The sequence below is a fragment of the Rousettus aegyptiacus genome, unplaced genomic scaffold (genome assembly GCF_014176215.1).
Source record: "Rousettus aegyptiacus isolate mRouAeg1 unplaced genomic scaffold, mRouAeg1.p scaffold_m13_p_11, whole genome shotgun sequence".
In the NCBI taxonomy this organism is placed as follows: domain Eukaryota; kingdom Metazoa; phylum Chordata; class Mammalia; order Chiroptera; family Pteropodidae; genus Rousettus; species Rousettus aegyptiacus.
In genome coordinates, this window is record NW_023416286.1 from 50713518 (window position 1) to 50734632 (window position 21115).

General features: G+C 34.4%; 1 protein-coding gene across 6 annotated transcripts in view; it reads right to left on the minus strand.

The window, feature by feature from the left end:
- The window catches only part of MYO16 (myosin XVI), a 499709-nt gene that overhangs the window by 310338 nt on the left and 168256 nt on the right, over nt 1–21115 (minus strand). For all 6 annotated transcript variants that reach the window (XM_016145252.2, XM_016145250.2, XM_016145255.2 and 3 more), the window contains one exon: nt 3918–4026. In XM_016145252.2, the coding sequence (XP_016000738.2) occupies nt 3918–4026 (109 nt within the window). The remainder of the gene's footprint in view (nt 1–3917; nt 4027–21115) is intronic.

Below are 21115 nucleotides of genomic sequence, written 5' to 3' on the forward strand. Positions count from 1 at the left end.
AGAGATCTAAGACTTGAAAGAAGCAAAAGAGTTGAGCAGGCAAATAAAAAAAAGGTTGATTCTAAAAGAAAGAAAAAAAAAAGGAAGGAAGAAGGAAGAGAGAGAGAAGAAGGAAGGAAGAGAGAGAAGGAAGAAACGAAACAACGAAACTCAAATAAAAAGAAATCAGGACAGAAAGAAGGAAAGGAAAAACGGAGAACAGACCTCAGTCCCCCGTAATGAAGGAAGTTCGTCTTCCTCCTCCCCTTCCCTTCCTTCTTTCCTCCTTCCTCCCTCCTCCACCACCTCCCCCTCCCTCCCCTCCCTCGAAAGAAAGATGGTTCTAGCAAAGAGAAATAAACATGTTCAAGCCAAAAAGGTGCTGTAACCCTCTACTTACTCCCTTCCTCCAACCCTGACCATAGGTATAACATGGACTGTCCCAGTCAAGTTGGGAGGCACTGTCACCCTAACACTGGGTGATTCTGAAAAGATTGGTGTAGAGATGGCTTTTCAAATGAAACTTTATTAAGTAGAAGAAATACACAGGTCATTTGTGGACTGATTAATCTGTGCATCCCCTGAAAAATAAACAGGGAAGGCTAAGGCTGGAGGCAAGGAGACCAGTTTCCAAGGCTGTTCCAAAACAGCAAGTCCAGGGTTTTGACTAAAGTAGTGATAGCATAATCAGTGAGGGATGTGAACATATCAGAGAAATGTCAAGGAAGCAGAATCTGTGAGACTTGATGACAATTTGATGTGAGGAATTTAGGAGAAGGCAAGTGATGTTCAGATACTTGGGTTCCTGGCTATAATGGTAAAATTAAATCTAGATGGACTATGAAAGCACAATAAATTCCATATTGGACATGTTATAACAAATTGTCTTTTATTCCAAGTTGAAATACTTAATAACATTATACATACAAGGCTGAATATTTTGAAAGATATCTCAGCTGCAGGAATATTTTTGGGAACAGGCAGGTGGTGACAACATAAGGAACAGGGTGAGATAAGCCAGGATAGTCTGGAGTGATAAAAGAAGACACCTAAAGACAAAGCCCCAGGAGCCACCGACATTTTGGCATCGGATGTACAAGCATCCAAAGGAAACTAAAAAAGAAGGGAGGAAAACTATGGAAAGATCATTGCAGGTGAGAGAGTTCTCATAACATTATGATCAAAGTCAGCAAACGTCAGAGAGAAATGAGGAAATAGAGGACCAAAGAGGACAACGGCACTCACTGCAGGGACCTTTCCAGTGGATGGGGGCAGGGGTGTGTGCAGAAGCTGAACTTCAGTGGCCAGAAGAGGAGATTAGGAACTCAGGAGAATAAATGTGAGCATTCCTAAAAGGATAGATCTGAAATGAGGGAGAATGATTAGTGAAAATGATACGGTGTGATCAAAGTTTTTATTTTATTTATTTTCCATGGACTTTTAAATGTAAATATTTAATAAATACATATATTTCTTAAATATGTATATTGATTTATTTATTTCCCTTCTCTCCATGGTAAGCCTCTGCCCTGGGCTACCTCGGGCTCTCCCTGCAGCGCCTTCTTTCCTTGCTGGCTCATTTTATAATCAATTGCTTTCCGTGAATGCCAGCTGGTGTGCCTTGCACTGGAGATCTAACATGCATCAAATGCTCAATCAGCCCTCCGTGGTTGTCTTGTTTTCCAGCCTGGAAAGCTCAGGCGGTGAGCCAAGGTTAATTGCTATGTGCGGGTGTACAGTGTATGTCGGTGGTGACAGTAAAATTAAAACTTGTGACCAGTCTTTTTCCATGTAATCAACTTGCTCCCAGCCTCACATGCCTCTCGCTACATGTGTCCTGATGTGACAGTATGATAACTATTCTGATGTGAAACTGTACGATAGAGAGTGAAAATCCAAGGATTGCAACCAACTAGTTATGAGAATGCAATGCTGAAACGCTTGTCGTCAAATAACAATAAAAATAGCACCTTGGAATATTGGGTATTTCTAAGGACAATGGTGCACACTGTCACAGCAGATAGCTCTAAAAGTGCTCCAACAAGGGGACCAGAGAATAAATGGAATTAGACAGTATTTAGTGAAACTGTGGCAGCTGAAACAGATAAGTAGGAGGGACGCTGGCAGAAACGGAACCGGACTGTGAATGAGGTGAGGGAGGGGCAGATGGCTAGGAAGGCAAAGGCCAGCGCAACAGCAGTGACAAATGGAAAACAAAATTAAAAATTTAAGAGCTATTACATTGAATTTGTTCCAGCAAACATGTATTTTACAAACTGACTGTGACAGCCATCGCCGTGACAGATTTTCTCCTAACCATTCAGAGTCAGTACCTTCCTCGCATTTTTTTTCCTCTATCATTTTTTAAAGGAACCTCTCAAAGGAATATATTTATTTTTATTTATGCAGGAAAGATAATACTGCTTTTCCAAATACTACAATTTCTTAGCAAACAAAATCATTTAGTGAGTTGAAAAGACTTGTAAGTAATGTTAATTCTTTTGCAAATAAGTATACTTAATTTTAGTTTCCTAAGAGAAATAATTATCATGAAGCCTATTAGAAATTTAGAATAGTAAGCAGAGCAAGGAACCATCTTATAGAACTGGCACAGCTAAATAAGACAGTCAAGTTCTTCATGCGCATTCAGAATCAAGCAGCTTATAAGTCAAGTTTTGCAGATGTCCAAATAGTAAACCTCCCAACAGCAGAATGTGCATAACTTTAAGCTCATTCTTTTAGAACTAATGGGATCTGTCTCACAGGTGACAAAATGTGAGGAAAGCACATGATCCCTCACAAAGGACCGGGTACAAGGAGTGAGAGAGATGTAGAGAAAATGACCTCACAGCCTGCACCCCCTGTGGCTTCTGCCACCCAAGCCATGACTCGGTGACCTTCAGGAGCACAGCTCAGCTCACATTTTCTCTAATGAAAATAACAGTACTTACCTTGCTTTCAGAATTAATGACACTATTTTCTTAGGAACTCATGGCTGCTAAGTACTAATTATTATTATTCTAAGCCATCCTCAGAATAAACCTTTTGATTCAAGCAATCTGGAGGAGGCAAAGAGCACAGGGAACAAAGAGGCAGATGTGCGGGCTTTTCTTAAAGACAAGAAAGATAGAGTCACAAGCAAGGTGTGGCTCTTAAAATTTTTCAGCTTTTTCTCTGACAATAGATCATATTTGAAGGAACTGAAATTTCATTGTTGTTATTTATACCTAAACAAAGAAAAAGAAGAAGGGGCATACTTCTTTAGTTTAATACCTCATCAGTCTCAAGGTGTCAAATACATCTCACTTTGCCAATGCTGAACTTACCCATGAAATTATATGCTGGGTCTGTGCAATTAAACGTTCTTTGTTACTACATACATTTGGGGCCTCAGCCTCATCTTTTCAGGCTAGCACCGTGGTCATGGGGCATTCTTCTGACAACATTTCTATTTCCAAGTGTCAGCAAAAGAGGATACTGGGATGACCATGCAAATTGCCCTTGACTTAAGGCCTCACTTACTTACCCTTAGTCTTTAAGGGGACCATCAGCTGCTAAGAGAATACACTTCAGATGACCTCGCTCTTATTAACTCAAAATTCAATTGTGTTGGTTCACTTCCCTTCCTCTCCCAGTGGAGGACATATTATAATTACAAGCCCAGTCCCACTAATTATGGACTTTAGATGGTTGTTAAAATGTCCTTTCATTGTTGGTTTCTAGATTTTTGCTGGCTTGCAAAACTGCATTGACTAAAGCAACAATACATTTCAGTAGGAGAGTGAAATGTGGAATAGTAAAATACCTCATTTTATGCAATCTGGTGAAACCACATCAATATGAAATCATATAAGTACAGTTAAGGAATAAATTCACTTATAATTCTACCTCTCTAGTTCTTCATCTATCTTTCCACAGTTTTTCAAAGTTCAGCTTACCATTTTCATCCAGATAGGTCAGTAAGATAGAGCTTGATTCTGTCCCTTCTACAGCATAATCCAATGGTGTATTTCCGTTAACATCCTGAAGAAGGACATTGGCTCCAGCCTATAAGTAAAAAAGAATAAATATAACATTATGTATACTGTTAACATAGAAAGCAGATAAAAACTTTAAGTTCTGTCTTAGTCAGAAAATAGATCAAGAAAAGTTTACATGAATTACAACCCTGTAGAATCATGTAGAAAATTGGAATTGTTTTTAAGACCAAAATATTAAATATTTTATAAGAAGCTCTGACAGTCTAAAAATGTTCAGTTGACCCTTGCAAGACCTGAGTCGCAACGACTTCTCCCCAGCACTTTTGCTAAACCCAAAATATGCAATCCATGGCTAGTAAACCATCCACGCATCTGTCTGGCTGCTTCTATAGCTGTTTTGTTTCTAAGACGACAGAAGTGTCACCATGTCTTCAGAAACTCTCGATGGCAAACGCTTATATGAGTCGTAACTGATTGTCCTCAAACAATCCTATGAAATCGTTAAGGTCTTTGATCTACACAAAAACTCCTCTGAGAGCTAGTCTTATACTGTGTTTTAATAAAAGGCTTGGGCTAACTGCTTCTGGTTGGTTTTTCTCTTACCATAAACTGTTTTCTAAGAAAAAGCATAATCTATAGACATTAATGGATGGAGTATATTAAATATGGCTATCATGCATCTTCTACCTTCAAAAGGCCCTCTATCAAGCATCTCTGAGCACGCCTGCTCCATCCTTTGCCCGTCTCAGCTTAAATACAATGATAGATGTGCTTTTTGCTCTTTAAAAAAAATAGTCACCTAAATTGTCACCATTGCTCTACATTTTTAATAAGCTCCACAAAATTTATCATGCATAATTTACATCTTTTCTCTAAGGGCATGACTTCAATATGTTCCCATTGTCCAAGATTTCCCATAGACCTACCAATACCATGTCATTAAATTCAGACCAAATGAAAGTTTCCCTCTATTCTTTTTAATGAATATGAGTCTATTGCAATGTGAATGTAGTTTATATAGTTCATCTAATATCCACATTCCTAACTTTACATAAAAATATGTTACATTCATATATTATATATATTAAAATATGGGGATTTGCCTTTCATTTATGTTATATACATATACATACATACATACATACATACATACATACATAATGTAGCTTTCCTATACCTTAGCAAGTCTGCTCAGGTTTTCAAAAGGACTTCTCTAAATATATTGTATAAACAAACCAAAATGTAGGTCAAAGTGGTATTATATTCCATATCTTAATATTTGCCCACAAAATACACTATGTCACTTAACCTCACTATCTAGAATTTACCACATTACATTTTCTATAGCTATATAAAGATACTCCTTTATTTGAATAGACTAAGTTACATATTTCAGATTTTCACTTACCTAAGGAAAGCAAGTAAATTTTAAGGTCCTAAAGACTTCAAGTTATCTTCTTAGTGCATTTAATTTTGTTTCAGGTATTCAGAATTTGAAAAGAAATTACTTGAAGCAATGTTCTTAAGTAGACTTTGCTAATAATTCCTTTCCTTTAGTCTCCAAACACAAGAATAAGATTTTGCATAACTACCCAAGTATCAATTATTAAAGACTCAATTAAGACACAGAACTACACGGTGTCATTACCGATTTCTGTACTAATAGGGATAATCAAGTTATTCTTTTTTTCCAATGCATACATACTTTCGATAGAATCTTATCTATGCCAAACATCTGGGCATAAGGCAACAGTGAATATAATTATGAGTCATGTATTATCAGTCACAACGAAAATAAATAGGAAGGCGACTGTGTGCTAAGAGAGGTAAAGCTCTTGGAGAGAATATATTTTATACTTTAAGAAGTAATGAGGTTCTTTCAAAGAAAGTCTGAAAGTGAAATATGGTGCTGGATATTTTAGCTGGACTCATTCATTGAGATTTTACCCCATTAATCACTCAGTGGTCTGCACTGCTAAATTATCAGGTATCATTCCCTATCTAGGAGTTGGACTTTTCTGTTGGTTGGTAACATCCCTAACCACAGATCACATCTTATTCCTCTTTATAGTCCCAACCAACACTTACTACAGTCCCTGTACATATTAAGTACTAACAAGATTTATTAAAATAAATTTTAAAATGAAGGGCCAAATGCTGAACTTAAACTAATTATCAAAAGTTGAGGCAACGATTTACAATATTCATAATAATTCTTTTTAACTACGTTTTTGTACTTTTCAAGATTATATAGAAGAAATTATAAAATCACTACATGCATACTGATGTTTCCTGCCTTCACTCTTTCCAGGGGAATGACATTTGTCAAAGGCTCTTTTTCTTTCTTTTTCCCTTTCTTTCCTTCCTTCTTCTTCCTACAGGTTTTCTTTCTTTGGCCACTGTAGTGGGCAAGCATGCTCCGCCTGTGGTGGCCCTGGTGCTCTGCCTCCATTACCCCAATTGTCTGTCCCTAGACAGGCTGAGCCACGTGCAAAAACAACATAAATCTTAAAGGATCCCCGGAGAAGCTGTATTTCTTAAATTAGAATTCTGAAATTGTACTTATATTTTTTTAAAAAATCATTGATAAGATTCATAGCCGATTATTATTCTCAGTCTGAGTAACTCAGACGTTAATGTGCAATTATACTTGTTAATGGATCTCACTGGAAATAAGGTGCTGATGACTTGCAAAGCAGGACATTTTTCATCAAAATGTCAGAAGACCCCTGTTAACATCATCAGGAAGGGAAATGGCCCAAGGGTAGGGGAAATAGTAACATTTATAAGATTTTGTGTTTGTACTTATTTTTAAAAGAAATATTTTCAACCACTCAGGAATATAAAGTGAATTTTCTCTATTTTGTGAAGTGAGAGCTAATAATTCAATTCAATAAAAATACCACTCTTGACATTGTTTGTTTTCAATATGAGAATTTAAAACAATATGTTTTTAAATATTATTTTCTCTTCCAAATCACGATATTCTTAAATATCTTTTTAAAGATGATCTTTTATCATTTCAAATTTCATTCCACTGATGTAAGCACGCATCCGCTACATGATTTTTCAGCTATGCATTAAAAAGCCATACAGAAGTACTCCTGAACTGGTACACATATTAATTACATTGTTTCCTTGGATACATGACTCAGAATGAGGACATCAGCAGTAAACATTAACTTTGTCTCATGTGTTGGTGTGTACATTTGACTGTGTGCATCATTGTTTTATTTTAGGGGATGAGAAGCAGGATGAGTTGAGGATTTTAGACTAGATAATAATTTAAAATTACTGAATGTGTCCTTTATAAAAACACATGGTTTAGGAACTGCATGTATAAAAAGGATATTGAGAATGAAAGTAGATGGAAGACCTAAATTATTTTTTTCACGATTCAAGAGAACTCATTTATATTTGGTGCTTGAGAACACCCTAGGTCCTAAGGGGGTGTGTGTGTGTGTGTGAGTGTGTGTGTGTGTGTGTGTGTGTGATCTATCTTCCTAGTTTTACATTCCTACACCTAATCACCATATGTCGAATTTCTTATACTAATAGTAGTGACTGTCCTTTGTCTAAATGAAAGAAGAAATTCCAAATTAAGTAAAACTTACATCAGTAAGAATAGCTCAATAAAAAATATCTTTCTACAATGCAAACTCTGAGGCAAGTTCTTCAGTTTGGCTTCAAGAAAATCAATCAATCACACAGTGATTAGTTTTCATCAGGAAAACAAAGGTAATCAATGTTATATATGCAAAATCAACAAAAACTTCTCAAATGCTTTCTGTAATTGAGGACTGTTTAGTTCTTTCTGGGAGCTCAAATCACATTTCCTCTCTAGTTATTCAAACTGGGAGGCCATCCAACTTCCAATTTATCCTAAATTATGTTCCTGTAATATTGACAATGGAACTCAAATATATCATTCCCCTAAAATAGAAATTTTAGGGGAATGATATATTTCCTGCCTATCACATAACATATGAACAACTAAAGTAAATATTGTTTTTCTTTGTGTTACAATTTATTGCCAATGAACATACTTATAATTGTTTCATTTAGTAACAATTTTCTAACACATTACTACTAAAGTTTTAAGGGCATTTTAATAAACAAATACCACTTTTTATATGCAAAAACTTTTTGATAACATTTTATTCGAATATGATTTCAGGTTTACTCAAAGTTGTGAGAGTAATACAAAGAACTCCTATAACCTGTTATGGGCTGAATTGCATCCCCTAAAGAAATGTTGAACTCCTAACCCCTGGTACCTGTGAAGATGACCTTATTTGGAAACAGGATCTTTGCAGATGTAAATTAGCAAAGTAAAGATGATATCATGCTACAGCTGCCGGTATGGCTAGTGCCTTGTGTTCTACAAAATTATTTTTTCTCTTCCAAGACATGATATTCTTAAATATCTTTTTTAAATGTTCTTTTTACAATATAAATTTCGTCTCACTGATTTAAGTGTCCACTGTACAGTTTTTCAGAAGGAAGATGGACATGTGAAGACAGAGGTAAAAGTTGGATACTGCCACAAACCGAGAAATGTCTGGGCCCACTAGGAGCTGAAAGAGATAAAGATCCTCTCCTAGAAGTTTCAGAGGTACCATGGCTCTGCTGACACCTTGGCTCTGGACTTCTGACCTCCAGAATTGTGAGACAATAAATTTCTGTTGTTTTAAGTCAGGTAGTTTGTAATATTTTGTTATAACATCCCTAGGAAACAAATACTCTACCTTTTATTTAAATTCATCAATTTGTTATACTTTTCCCTACTTTGTCCTCTCCCTCTTCCTCTCTCTCTCCCCATTTCCTTCCCCTGCTCCTTGCCATTCCTCCTGAATTACTTGGAAGTATTAGGTATTTTGTCTCTTCATCCTTAAATATTTTAGTATGTATTTCTTAAGAACATGAATATTCAATTGCACGCAAGCATCAAAATCAGAAAATTTTAACATTAATAAATGTTATTATCTAAACCAAAATTCATATTCAAATGTCATTCATTTTTTCCAATTATATCCTTGACAGCTATTTTCCCCAGACTCAGGACGTAATCTAAGATCACCCAGTGCATTTAGTTGTCCTTTCTCTTTAGTTTCCCACAACTTGGAACAATTCAATTCCTCTGTCTTTTTAAGAGATTTTCTATGATATGTCCTAACAATACAAGTTTTGGCAGAAAAAAATGAGAGGGGATGACATATTCTTCCCATTGTATCATATCAAAAGGCATATCATGTCCTTTGGCTCCATAACTTTGATCATTTGGTTAAAGTAAAAAAGAAATTTTTTCTTGCACTGTAAAGTTGCAGCTACGAATCCATGCGTTCATGCTGATATCAATAAATGAATGAATACCCGAATATAGGAAAGAACAAGATTTTCCTTACAATATAATAACAACTAATAAATGTAGAAAAAATGATGAAGTTAGAATTTACCATTCATTATAGTAACAATTTCTTCTGATGAGTCATCAAGGGATGCTAAAACTAAAGCAAAAGTCTGATTAGAAATAGAATATTTACATAGTCCTATAATATGATCACATAAAATATTCCATTTAAATATAAAAATGCTGGCATCTAACGTGTTAGGAAAAATAGAAAAATTCTACGAGTGGTGTTTTGTAGGTTCTCTTCTTTCTGTAGAAAATTTTGTATTCATATGCTAGTAGGAAAAGTGAAGGTTATCTCAAACTAATATATAACATACAAGCAATTATTTTAGTTGAGTAAGTATGCTATTAGCATTTTGCAATCTTTTATTTTAAAGACACATAGAAATGTATTGTGAGACCAGAGATTGCCTCAACTCTTTCTCTGGTCTTCCAAGTATCCATGTCATCTGAACCCCACCTTCTCCCCAGTCCATCATTTCCACTGACCTCCCAGTCACTCTCCTCTAGTCGTACAGGGTTTACCGCTGTCCGGGGAGATGCCTAGTTCCGATGGATGTTCTACCTGCTGTTCCAAATGCCTGAAATATATCTCCGTGAGGCATCCTGAAATGGCCTTCCTGTATAGCTCTCTTCCTAGAATCACTTATCTAAAAGTCCCCATTCCCCAAAACTTTATCACTTTACAATATCTTACTTTGTTCTAAGTTTCTCACATTGACGATTATGATCCAATATCTTAAATTCATACATATTTAATTACTGACAGCATCTCACACTAGGTTTTATGCTCCATGAGAGAAACTACTTGGATATTGCTATATACCTTTTACGCTGTCTAGTATGTGTGGTCAGGAAATAATCGTAAGTGAATAAATTATTTATAATATTAAATTATATATTTATTTATATATAACTTATCACTAACAATTTTACATGTTAGAACTTTTGTGCTTTTAGTGTTCTTAAAAAACTTTAATTGTGGACACTGAAATGTGAATTTCATGTAATTTTCACGGGTCACAAAATATTACTCTTGTTATTTTAAAATGCAAAATTTTAGCTTACAGGTCATACAAAAATATGCACTGGGCTGGATTTGGTACATGGGACAGTGTGCTGACCCCTGGAATAGAATAAAATGTACAATGACAAACACAGATGAGTGCAAGTTCTCAATCTTGTTTAAGATTTCAGCTCCGTTATTTTATTTTTTCAACTTTATTGAGATATAATTGATATATACCATTGTGTAAGTTTAAGGTACACAGTGTGAGGCTTTACTAAACACTATGTTGCACAATTAAAACTTTTTGAAAATTAGCAGTTTTAATTATAGAAAAAGTTGTACATTTCTTAACATGTTTGTGGCTATTAATATTACTTTTCTACATTATATTTTCAAGTGCTTTGGCTATTTAAAAATTGAGGTTATGTTTTTGTTGATATTAAAAAATACCTGTAAATTTTTTAGTACAAACTCTTTGGATGAGAGAGCAAAAACTATATAAACCAATCTATTTGAAATGTTAAGTGTTCAGGCATGATAAGTCAAAAATACAACCTAACTTGAATTCCATTATGTTTTCCTCAAATATAATCATCAAGTATATTACATAAATTGTTTTATTCATACTTGTTTGAAAAACTACACAGAAAGCATTTTATACTATATCCACACCCTATAAATTTTCAGAGGTACATTAGCACATCAATGTCTCTTCAAAGTCTTTCACTAAAGAAACTAGCTGAAGATTGTTCCCAAATTTTTGAAATTCATTTGATCAAAAATATCCTATATTTAGGAAATGTCATAATATTCACTGCTGAACTATTGATGAAGTCTTATATTAAATAATAAAAGTTGCTATCCTACAAGAAATACACATTCAGAAGAATAAAAAAAAAAAAGATTTATATAAGTCTAAATGGGGCTTCTTATACAGAAGTTCACAAAATTTTAATTATGTATTTTCCACTATCTTATATTCATGTAAGTAAATGTTGTAAAACTATTAGAAAATGGAAAATGGAGTATTTCAGAGAGCTGCAAAATAGAAATGCAAAAGGACAAAGGAGTGTTTGTGTCAGAGGGGATAGAAAGCACAGGAGAAAGAAGGGAACTTCGTTTGGCATAATGAAAAGAAATGAGGCTTAAGGTCAGAAAAATCCTGGTTCTGAGTGCCGGGTTGCTGCTCACTCGTTTTGTGACCAAGAGCAAACCACCTAATTCATCTCTTCAGTTTGCAGAGTAGAGCCAACGAATAGTGCTGAAGGTATATTACAGGTATCCTCAGTATAATAAGCGCATTTAGTAACCCAGACCAGTGCTTGACATACAGTAGGCACTCAATAACTTATAACTACACTAACAAAAGTAGTTGAAAGAGAATTATATAAAATGAATTACTTGCAGACAACTTTGTACTACTGTATATGAAATCACTCATCCTTCCTGCCAGCACAATTTTTAGCTGAGTTTAAGAATTCGGCTCCTGAAAATGGGACAGAAAGAAATAGTAAGGAAGAGAAAAAAGAAACTCAGGCCAGAGGCCCTTGAAATATTGAAGACGGTACACTGGGTTTGATTACTTCCCTTCTTCCCTTACTCTTACTGTACAATATATTTGACAAAACCAACAATGAGAAAGTAAAATAATTTTAGTCAAAGGCAAGAAAATACACAGGCAAAATAATGTTGAAGATTTCAAGTACAGTTTTTGTAAAGATGAGAAAAAAATACCATTATGCCCTCTATTATTACTATTATTGAAAAAATATTCAACATGCTCTGAGCTGTATAAGGAAATCTTTTATAAATGTTTCTTAAAAACAACTGAGATGTAATAAAACAAAATTTTGAAAGATTAAGTGGACACTTGCAGGTATCTCTGAAAGAGATCTCCAAAAAAACATGTCAAATTCATTTATGTCCAGGTAATTTAGTACTTAATTTTTGAAGGTCTGTCTTCCAGCCAGTGACTCAGGAAAGGACTACAGAGCTTTCTTTATTTCTCACAACCAATTATATGAGAATTAAAAAAAAAAAAAAGGTTCTCACAATTCTGACCTTGTATTCAAGGACAAACTCCAAAGAAATGCAAAACCACCAAACAAATCAGAACAAGACAGTAAACAGTTTTTATAAAAAGGCAAACAAGACATATAAAAGTACCCCTCAAATGAAATCCTAAATCACCAAAGAAAAAGGACAGTAAATAATGAGCCAAAAGGGCAACCTAACAAGTCTGGAATGACAAATGTGCATGGTCTTGTAAAGTACCTAATCTCCCTACCCTGCATCATTTTACATTATTATTACTGAATTGGGCAGTTGGCTAGGAATGCTATTTTATAAGGATCTTTCAGAAAGCAACTCGCAACTCCTTTCATTCTGAAATATTTATGACACCGAAAGGAAGTGGTGAAGAAACTCTTAAATCTTGCTTCCCCAAGCAACTGAGTTGTGTGACCTCTTTCCCCAATTTGAACTAAGACATCAGAGTCGAAAGCCTTGTAGCAGTCGGAGAGAGGGGCTGTCAGGTAGGGTGTGCGCCAGCAGAAACCTGAAACAGAGTGAATTACCCCTGATCCCCAACCACCAGTGACCGGGGCTGAGAAGGAGGACTCACAGCTTTGGCACTGACTGTCCTTGTTGTACTTGAGTCTGACCAACCAGAGGGCTGCTGAACTTCTACCAGCCCACAATCACGAAAACTTAAGAGAACTGGACAAGATTCACAGGTCTCTGGTCTCAAGCAGAAACTTTCCCACAGGTTTCCATTGTTTAAGCAGAGAGAGAGAGAACTACATGCTCAAAACTTTCCTTCAGATTCTAGATTTTGGGCAGATGACAGAGGAGGCGATACAGTTGGAGAATCTATTTATTAAGCAAGGAACTATGTATCTAGCCCTTATTATGATTAAAGTGTACTTTAAGATTTTAATGACTGCAAATGTTCATGGTAATAAAAGTTTTAAACTTATATTACAACAATTCAAAACTTTATAACAATTGAAATTATGTTGCAATACAATTTTACAACTCTATCTGTAAATATCCTGAGGTCACTAATTATTACTTTGGAGCACATAAATATTTATGTGTGGCATTGCTGCCATGTTAAATGACAAATCATGTCAAAAACGCAAAATGTATAAGAAAGAAAAAGTAAGCATAGAATTTCAAGTGGCTAGGGTGTAAATAGCATTTACAGTTATACTAAAGAAATCTCTACATACTGATGACAGAAGTTTGATGTAATAAGAAGAGAATGGGTACATGGAAAGAGTGTATGTATCTAATAGGGTTGAGAGTACATGAAAAGAGAGCTGAGTTTCCATCTTCCAGAATTAAGATGAAAAATCAAGGAGCAGCAATATAAACATAGTTATTTAGCAAGAAATCCATATAAAAAAAAAACAGAAGAATAATATAAAAGAGTTGAAAGTGGTTGTATCTGGGAAGAAAAATTCTAAGGGAAGGTTGAAGGGAAGGAAATGGCTAAATTTTATAGAGCTTGTAACAAGCTTTATAAAACTAACTGACTTTTTAATAAGGCTTTGTATGACAGGTAAAAATCTAGTGAAAAGAAATAATGCCACGTGGAAAAACATTTACGTCATGATGTATTTACTGCATAGTCACGAAACGATATAATTATCATATCAAGAAAATAGAAAAAAGTAGTGAAAATTTATATAAAATGTCTACAATAGGAAAATAATTAATTAATTATATTTATATAATGCAACTTCATATCATTAAAAACCATGTGGAAGAAAAATTTAAGGCCTAGAGAAATGCAGAAAAATATGTATAAATAAATAGGCTACCAAGATGTAAAGACGGTATCAGATAAATTCTGTATGACTATTACATGTGCGGGGAAGAAAGAGAGGGGAGGGAGATTAAGAAATACATCAAAATCAAAATTCAGGGATTATTTCTATTTGATGGAATTATTAGTGCTTTTAAATTTTCTTTTTTATATTTGTGGTATCTTTTAATTTTCTACACTAAACATGTGATATATGTACATAGAGAGAAAACAGTTTTCAAAATACACAATAAACAAAACTAGAAAACTAGAAAACACATGCCATTCTCTTGAGTCCATGGCAAGTTTCAAATTTACTAAATTTAGAGTAAGATGTAAAAATTTTAAACAAGTTCACGATTATCTGATGAGCTAGATAAAAGATTAGAAAGTATAGCTTTTTAAACAAATCTTTTGAGTGTTTCTGAGAAAAAGGTAAGAAAGTAAATTATGGCTCTAGTTTAGTAAAGAGTCCCATATGGTTAGGGTAAATTCAACATCATTTCAAGGTATTGTGTAAGTCACTATTATATATCCTACTAAGCCATTCATTTCCCCTAGAATGATGATTTTGTGTGAACCACACTAAGTATCTAGTAAATATTTACTAACAAAAACCTCGCATGAAGAGTCAGTGTCCTCTTACCCCATTATCTATGACTACTCTCACACAATTCTCATGATAATATTAGGGCTATATTCATAAAGATTTTACATTTAAAATCAAGAGAAGAAAGGAAGAGTGAAAGAAAATATAATCATGGGTTCTAAATTTTGCTAATCTGAACACTCCATATCGGGTCTCTGAGAAAATACAGTCTTTTCCAGGTCTACCTCCCCAGAAACTGAAAATATGGACAGTTGATATTTTCTGTGCCTTAATATCTTGTGCTAATGGCGTTCACATATAATTTATCTCTAATGTCTTATGGTACCAGTGCCTGTATTTCTGTTTCTTCCTATAGTCTAGAATACTCTCTTACAGTTTTCTTTTTTTTTGTCCAGCACATACATATGAAAGGAAAACCACGAAAAGTTTAATATGCCCTTAACATTTGAGTTAGGAATGAAGTTTGCAATTTTCTTAGAGTTTGCTTTCCCATGTGTAAATGACTAGCTGCTTCTGTTAATTATAGCTCTCCCACTGCCACAAGGAACTTCTCAAAGCATTTTTCTCCTTGACTTTCATAGAATACAAGCTTCTGGCTTCCCTTCTAAATATGGATTCTCTTTTCCAGTCTTCTTTGCAGCCTCCTGTTTGTCTAACAATCTTTTAATTGGTTTACTTTGGACTCTTTTTCAAATGTTCTTTCTTTTTTCGGACTTCACATTTTCAAGTGTTGATCTGATTTACTCAAGGGCTTCTGTTACTGTGTGTATACAAATAAAACTTTTCCCTCTCTCCTGAGTTCCAGGACCAGCTGCCTCCTAGCTTTCTCCAGGTGGACATCTTCTTTAGACCTTGACTTTAGTATATTCAAAAAGAAAAGCAGGACCCTCTCACATGAAAAGATTTCTCTACTGGTGTTTGCTATCTTGGTAAACTGCACCATCTCTCCCAACTTTTCAAAAACAGAAAACTTGGAGTCATTTTTAAATTCCCTCCCTTTAATTTCTACATTGAAAACATCAACATCGCTGTTGATTTCACTCTCAAAATATATAATCAATATATGCTTCATCCCCCTCACTATGACCCTAAATCCACAATCACTTACCAGGGTGTTTTATACAATGTCTTCCCAAAGGCAGTGCCTCCAGTTAGGTGCCTCACTGCTGCCCCCAGTGCCTCCTGGATAAGCTCAGGTTCCCTCTTTGTGCTTCTGTAGTACCATTTACTTACCACACCCCAACCCTCACTGAAAGCTAAGTTTTGATGTATGGCATACAGAAAAATTTAATGTAAATATATTAATGATAATACACTGACAAATGAATTAGTGTTTATGCTCATTTTTCATTTTCTTTTCTATACGAGAGTATCAGTGTTTAAGAACAGAGACCTTGTTTCTCTTGTTGTTCATGTGCCCTCGAAGCAAGCACAGCACCTCGCACATAGTAACAATTATGGCCACTATGTGAGGAGATGGATGTGTTCATTAACATGATTGTGGTAACCATGCCTCAAAGTATACTTACACCAAATCATCACGTTGTACACTTGAATATATACAGTTTTGCTAGTCAATTATACCTCCATAAAGCTAAAGAAAAAAAAAAAAAAACTAAGCAGCTCTTGTGTTCAATGGCCACTAACAGGGCTTGAGAGCCAGAGTAGCTTCCTTCAAATTCTTAGTCTGATTAGCCCAAAAATTACAGCCATAGGTAAACCTGGATGTTTGCCCAATTTCTCTGATCGACTTGCCTTGAGATCAAGTGAGACAAATTAGGCAGGATAAACAATAAAATATGCCCACTGACTTCATCAGAAAGATGTCAAAATTGTTCTTGGCAAGGGCCACGCTGAGGGGCATGAGTGGACAGAGCCCAGACTGCCTGATGGAAGAGTGACTAGAAGGTAACGAATTGGAGTCAGCAAAGCATACTGTTCTTCTGAGAAGCTTGACAATGAAAATTACAAAGACAATAGGGTGACAATTAGAAGAAATAAATCTGATTTATTTTTCTTATTTTTTTTAATTAATGGAAAGTATCGGGACATAACTACACGGCGGAAAGAAAAGGCTAATAGAACAACTGAAAATAAGAGATGAGGAAGGAGATACCCTTGGAAAGGTGGTCATCTTAGACAGGATGCAGGAACATTTACCTTATAAAGGAAAACAAACTCCTTTTTTAAGAATGAAGGCTGAAAAAACAGAAAAAAAAAACAATCACTGGTTAGTTTGTAGTAGAAAGTTGAAGGCAGTAAGCCTGAAGATTTGAATTTTCTCAGGGAAGCCGAAGTCAAGATCAACTGCTAATAAAGAGAGTGAATATTGTATACGTGGGCATGTGCATAAAAAGTTAATAATGAGGCTCTCAGCCTAGTTCTTCTGCCATAGTTCTTATTGGAAAATCAGATTTACTTTGAAACATTTGATTTACAGCTCATTTCTAGGGAAGAATATAACCTCCTAAAATAGCTGGGTACTCTGTGATCTGATCTTTAACAAATCGAAGTAATGGAAAGGCTTTTTTTTTTTTTTAATAACTGAAGACATAATTTTTATAGTAGTATTTAACCCTATAGAAATAGTCTAAGCAACTAATGACTGAAATCTTGGAATGATTTAATTTTGATCTATCAACCTAAGCCATCTAACACAAGGTAAGCAATATGTTTTTGAAATAACATTTGCTATTTCAGTTATGACAAAACGGTTAGGTTCCAGCAGTTGCCTGTAGCACTCATTAAAATGATATAGTTTCACACTGCCCATTAGACACAGTTCATGACACACTTCATCCAACAGGCAATGAAATTACTAACATCGGATGTTCAAACACAAGAGGCCAAAGATCAAGAAAACTGCAATTCACTGCAATTTCCAATAATCATTCCATTGCTACTGACATGAAACAGTGATAAGAAATTACGGAGCCTCACTTAAAAAATGACTATCCACTTGTTAATATTTCCTCCTACACTTGATTTCAAGTGAAAATATTTTAAAAGCTCTCCCCGTAATATGTAATAGTAACAATTCAGCAATTAACTATTATCTGATCCTTTAAAAAATAAAACTGATTAAAGTGACATTTTTTTTTAGTTGTCATTACTCATTTCTTGAAATTATATATAACAGTAAAATTTATTAAATGGTTCCAAGGACATGTGAGTATCAAATCATATACTCCCAATATTTTCAATAGGAGAGAAAAAAAATCTAAGGTAATTAGTCAGGAACACAGGTAATCATTTTCCCCAATGCAAGTATCATCCGGTGTTTTACTCAATTTAATTATTTTTCCTTCAAAATAATTAACTCTAAAATAACAGTTTTTTGTTTCTTAGGTTCAAATGTAATGAACTGTTTAAATATGCAGATTCACCACAGCTTTAGATCTGCTAACAAGACAGAGTAATTTAGCAACTGTGGCTACATTGCAAAATTAAATGCAAAAATTCAGATCTAGCATGATATAGGTAAATGAAAATCTTTAAGCCAAAGCAATATCAGAAAAGAAGTGAGAACTGAGCTAGGTTATTCCAAGACCATTCCCTATGAAATCACAAGATACAAAATAGCAAAAAAAAAACAAACTATTTTTCCTCTCCCAACAGGCTAGTGATACAGCAGATTCTGAAGATATTTTACAAGCATTTATTCAAGGCATAAATGCATTGATACAACATGCTAGAAATATATATGTGTATATATGTATATGAACATATTAAAATAAATGTAAAGATTTTCAAGAAAATACAACCTGACATACTTTGAGTTAATTACTTTTCAGTCTTTATGATTTTACTCTTAAATAACAGAAAAGCTTCTTAAAATCTGAAAAATGAAAATTAATGTGCAATTATTTTTTTAAACTAGAAAATAATTTGAATTATAGAACATTAATGATTAAATATGGCATAAATTAAAAAACATTTTTAAAATTGGGTAATGTAGAATGTAAAATTTAAAATGTTACGTATGTGAGATGCTAAAATAACCAAAAGATAAATGGAAAAAAATCTCAGTTAATAAACTTTGTATAATTATAATGTATATTATATCATACATAATTATATGATATATAATTATATTAAATATACAAATGTAATGCATTAAAATATGATTTTACTAAGAGCCAAAACACTTAAATTTGGGATTCTACTCTACTAGTTAACCTCTCTGATATTAGATTTCTTTATATAAAAATAAGGATTATATGTTAAGTGTATTGCTTATGTCATAGAAACACTCTCCATTCCCAGTGAGATATTTGTAAAATATCTAGGAAACTGCAAAACCTTATTCAACTATATGATGGAACTGTAAAAACAATAATGAGCCTTTTTTGTCTAAGTTTTGAAAACATTTGTAGGACTCCATCATTTTTGACTCATCCCAATTCCTAAAACGACTGGGATTAGAAATTTCATTTCATAGTTAAAGTTCTAAAAAGTTTCCATTGTTTTGCTTAGTAATTAATACAGTCGATTCTCTGATATATTCACAGATTCTACATTTGCGAATGTGCTTACTTGCTAAAATTTATGTTATACCAAAATTAGTTTTCCTGGTATTTTTGTGGATGTTCATGCACCTGCACAAAGTAGTGACAAGTTTTAGTTACCCCTGTGCGGGTCTACAGCTGAGGTCCAACAAGGTGACATTCAGACTTTTTGTTTCAGCTCTCACAATATAAACAAATATTCATATTGCAATCTATTTAGCATCATTTTTTTCCACTTTTCGTTGGTGATTTCACTGTTTAAAATGGTTCCCAAACATAGTGTTAAAGTGCTAAGTGTAAGAAGGCTGTGATGAGCCTTACAAGAAAATACGCATGATGGATTAGCTATGTTCAAGCATGTTTTATAGTGCTACCAGTCATTAGTTTGATGTTTATGAGTCAACAAATTAAATAAGGTGTCATTAAACAAAAACACACATAAAAAAAGGTTTGTACACCTCTACTGAAAAATATGTTGTGACCCTAGAGGTTTGCAGAAACTTAATACTTTATTTCCCCTAGGAACGATGATTTAGGATTCGCTAATTAGGTGTTCCGGTGATTTTATAGAACATAACTACCTCGAATAACGAGAATCATCTGTAGATATAATATTTCTTAACTCCCCTCATAAATTCTAAATAATCAGGTCAGAAGGTTGTATTTTAAAGGGAAGTGTATAATATTAAAATGAAATCATGATCTTATTCATCCACTTTGGGGACTTTTAGCTCTGTACGAATTCTATCATAAAGAATATTGCAGCAGATAAGAGGGGTCAGGGGTTCAGGTTCTGAAGTTGGCCTCCATGGGATCAAATCTTGTCTATGTCACTACTATCTAGCTTTAGGCTTGTAGATTAGCCTCTCTGTGCATCAGTCACCTTGCCTATACAAAGCAGAAATGACTAGCCCATATATAATCAGATTTTGTGATGACTATCTGAATTAATAATTATAAAGTATGTAAAAAAGTACCCAATGTATAGAGAAGGCTGCATCAAAGTTAATTATTAGTATCCGTTAGTTTTGTAGATCATTTGGCAAAAGTACTAATAATATTCACAATCTGCCTACTCCAAAACATAAAGTATTTAGAATTCAATTAAAATAGTAATGTTCGAATGCTGTTTAGTATGTAATGGTAACACACACACATATCTGTACTTAAAAACTCACAGTAAATAGTTATCTTGAAAAGTCAATGAAAATTTTTAGAGATAATGATTTCCTAAAGAACTTGAAAAAAATGTGATTCAAATATATTTTTCATTCATTTTTAAACCCAACTTCATGCCCCTTATTCTAACACTCTTCTCCATTTCAGCAAACCCAAATTCCAACCGTACAGTTCTCAGATAGAAAAAGTGGAAGTCATTCTTCACTCCTATTCCAGTCCCACACCAAATAATGAAAACTTGATCTTCAAAACATACAGATGTTGGCCGCTTGTCTCCATCTCCACTATGTCTAGCCTGGACATTGGCAATAGTTTCCTATAAGTGTTTTTCCGTACTTCTCTTCCCTTTGTCTATTTTCAACAGAGCAGCCACAATGATCTTTTCAAGGATAAATCAGATCATGTCACTTCTCAAAGCCCTCCAAAGGCTCCCTTAATCACTTGGGGTACAAGTAGATACTAACATCTCTGCGACAAGCTTGATTAGCTCCACTGTCTCTCTGCCTTCATGCTCTGCCCTGACTTCATCTACTCCACTTGAGCTGCACTCACTGGTCTCTTTGCTGTTGCACAAGCACAAGATGATTCCAACACAGCTTTGTACTTGCCATTCTCTCTGCCTGGCA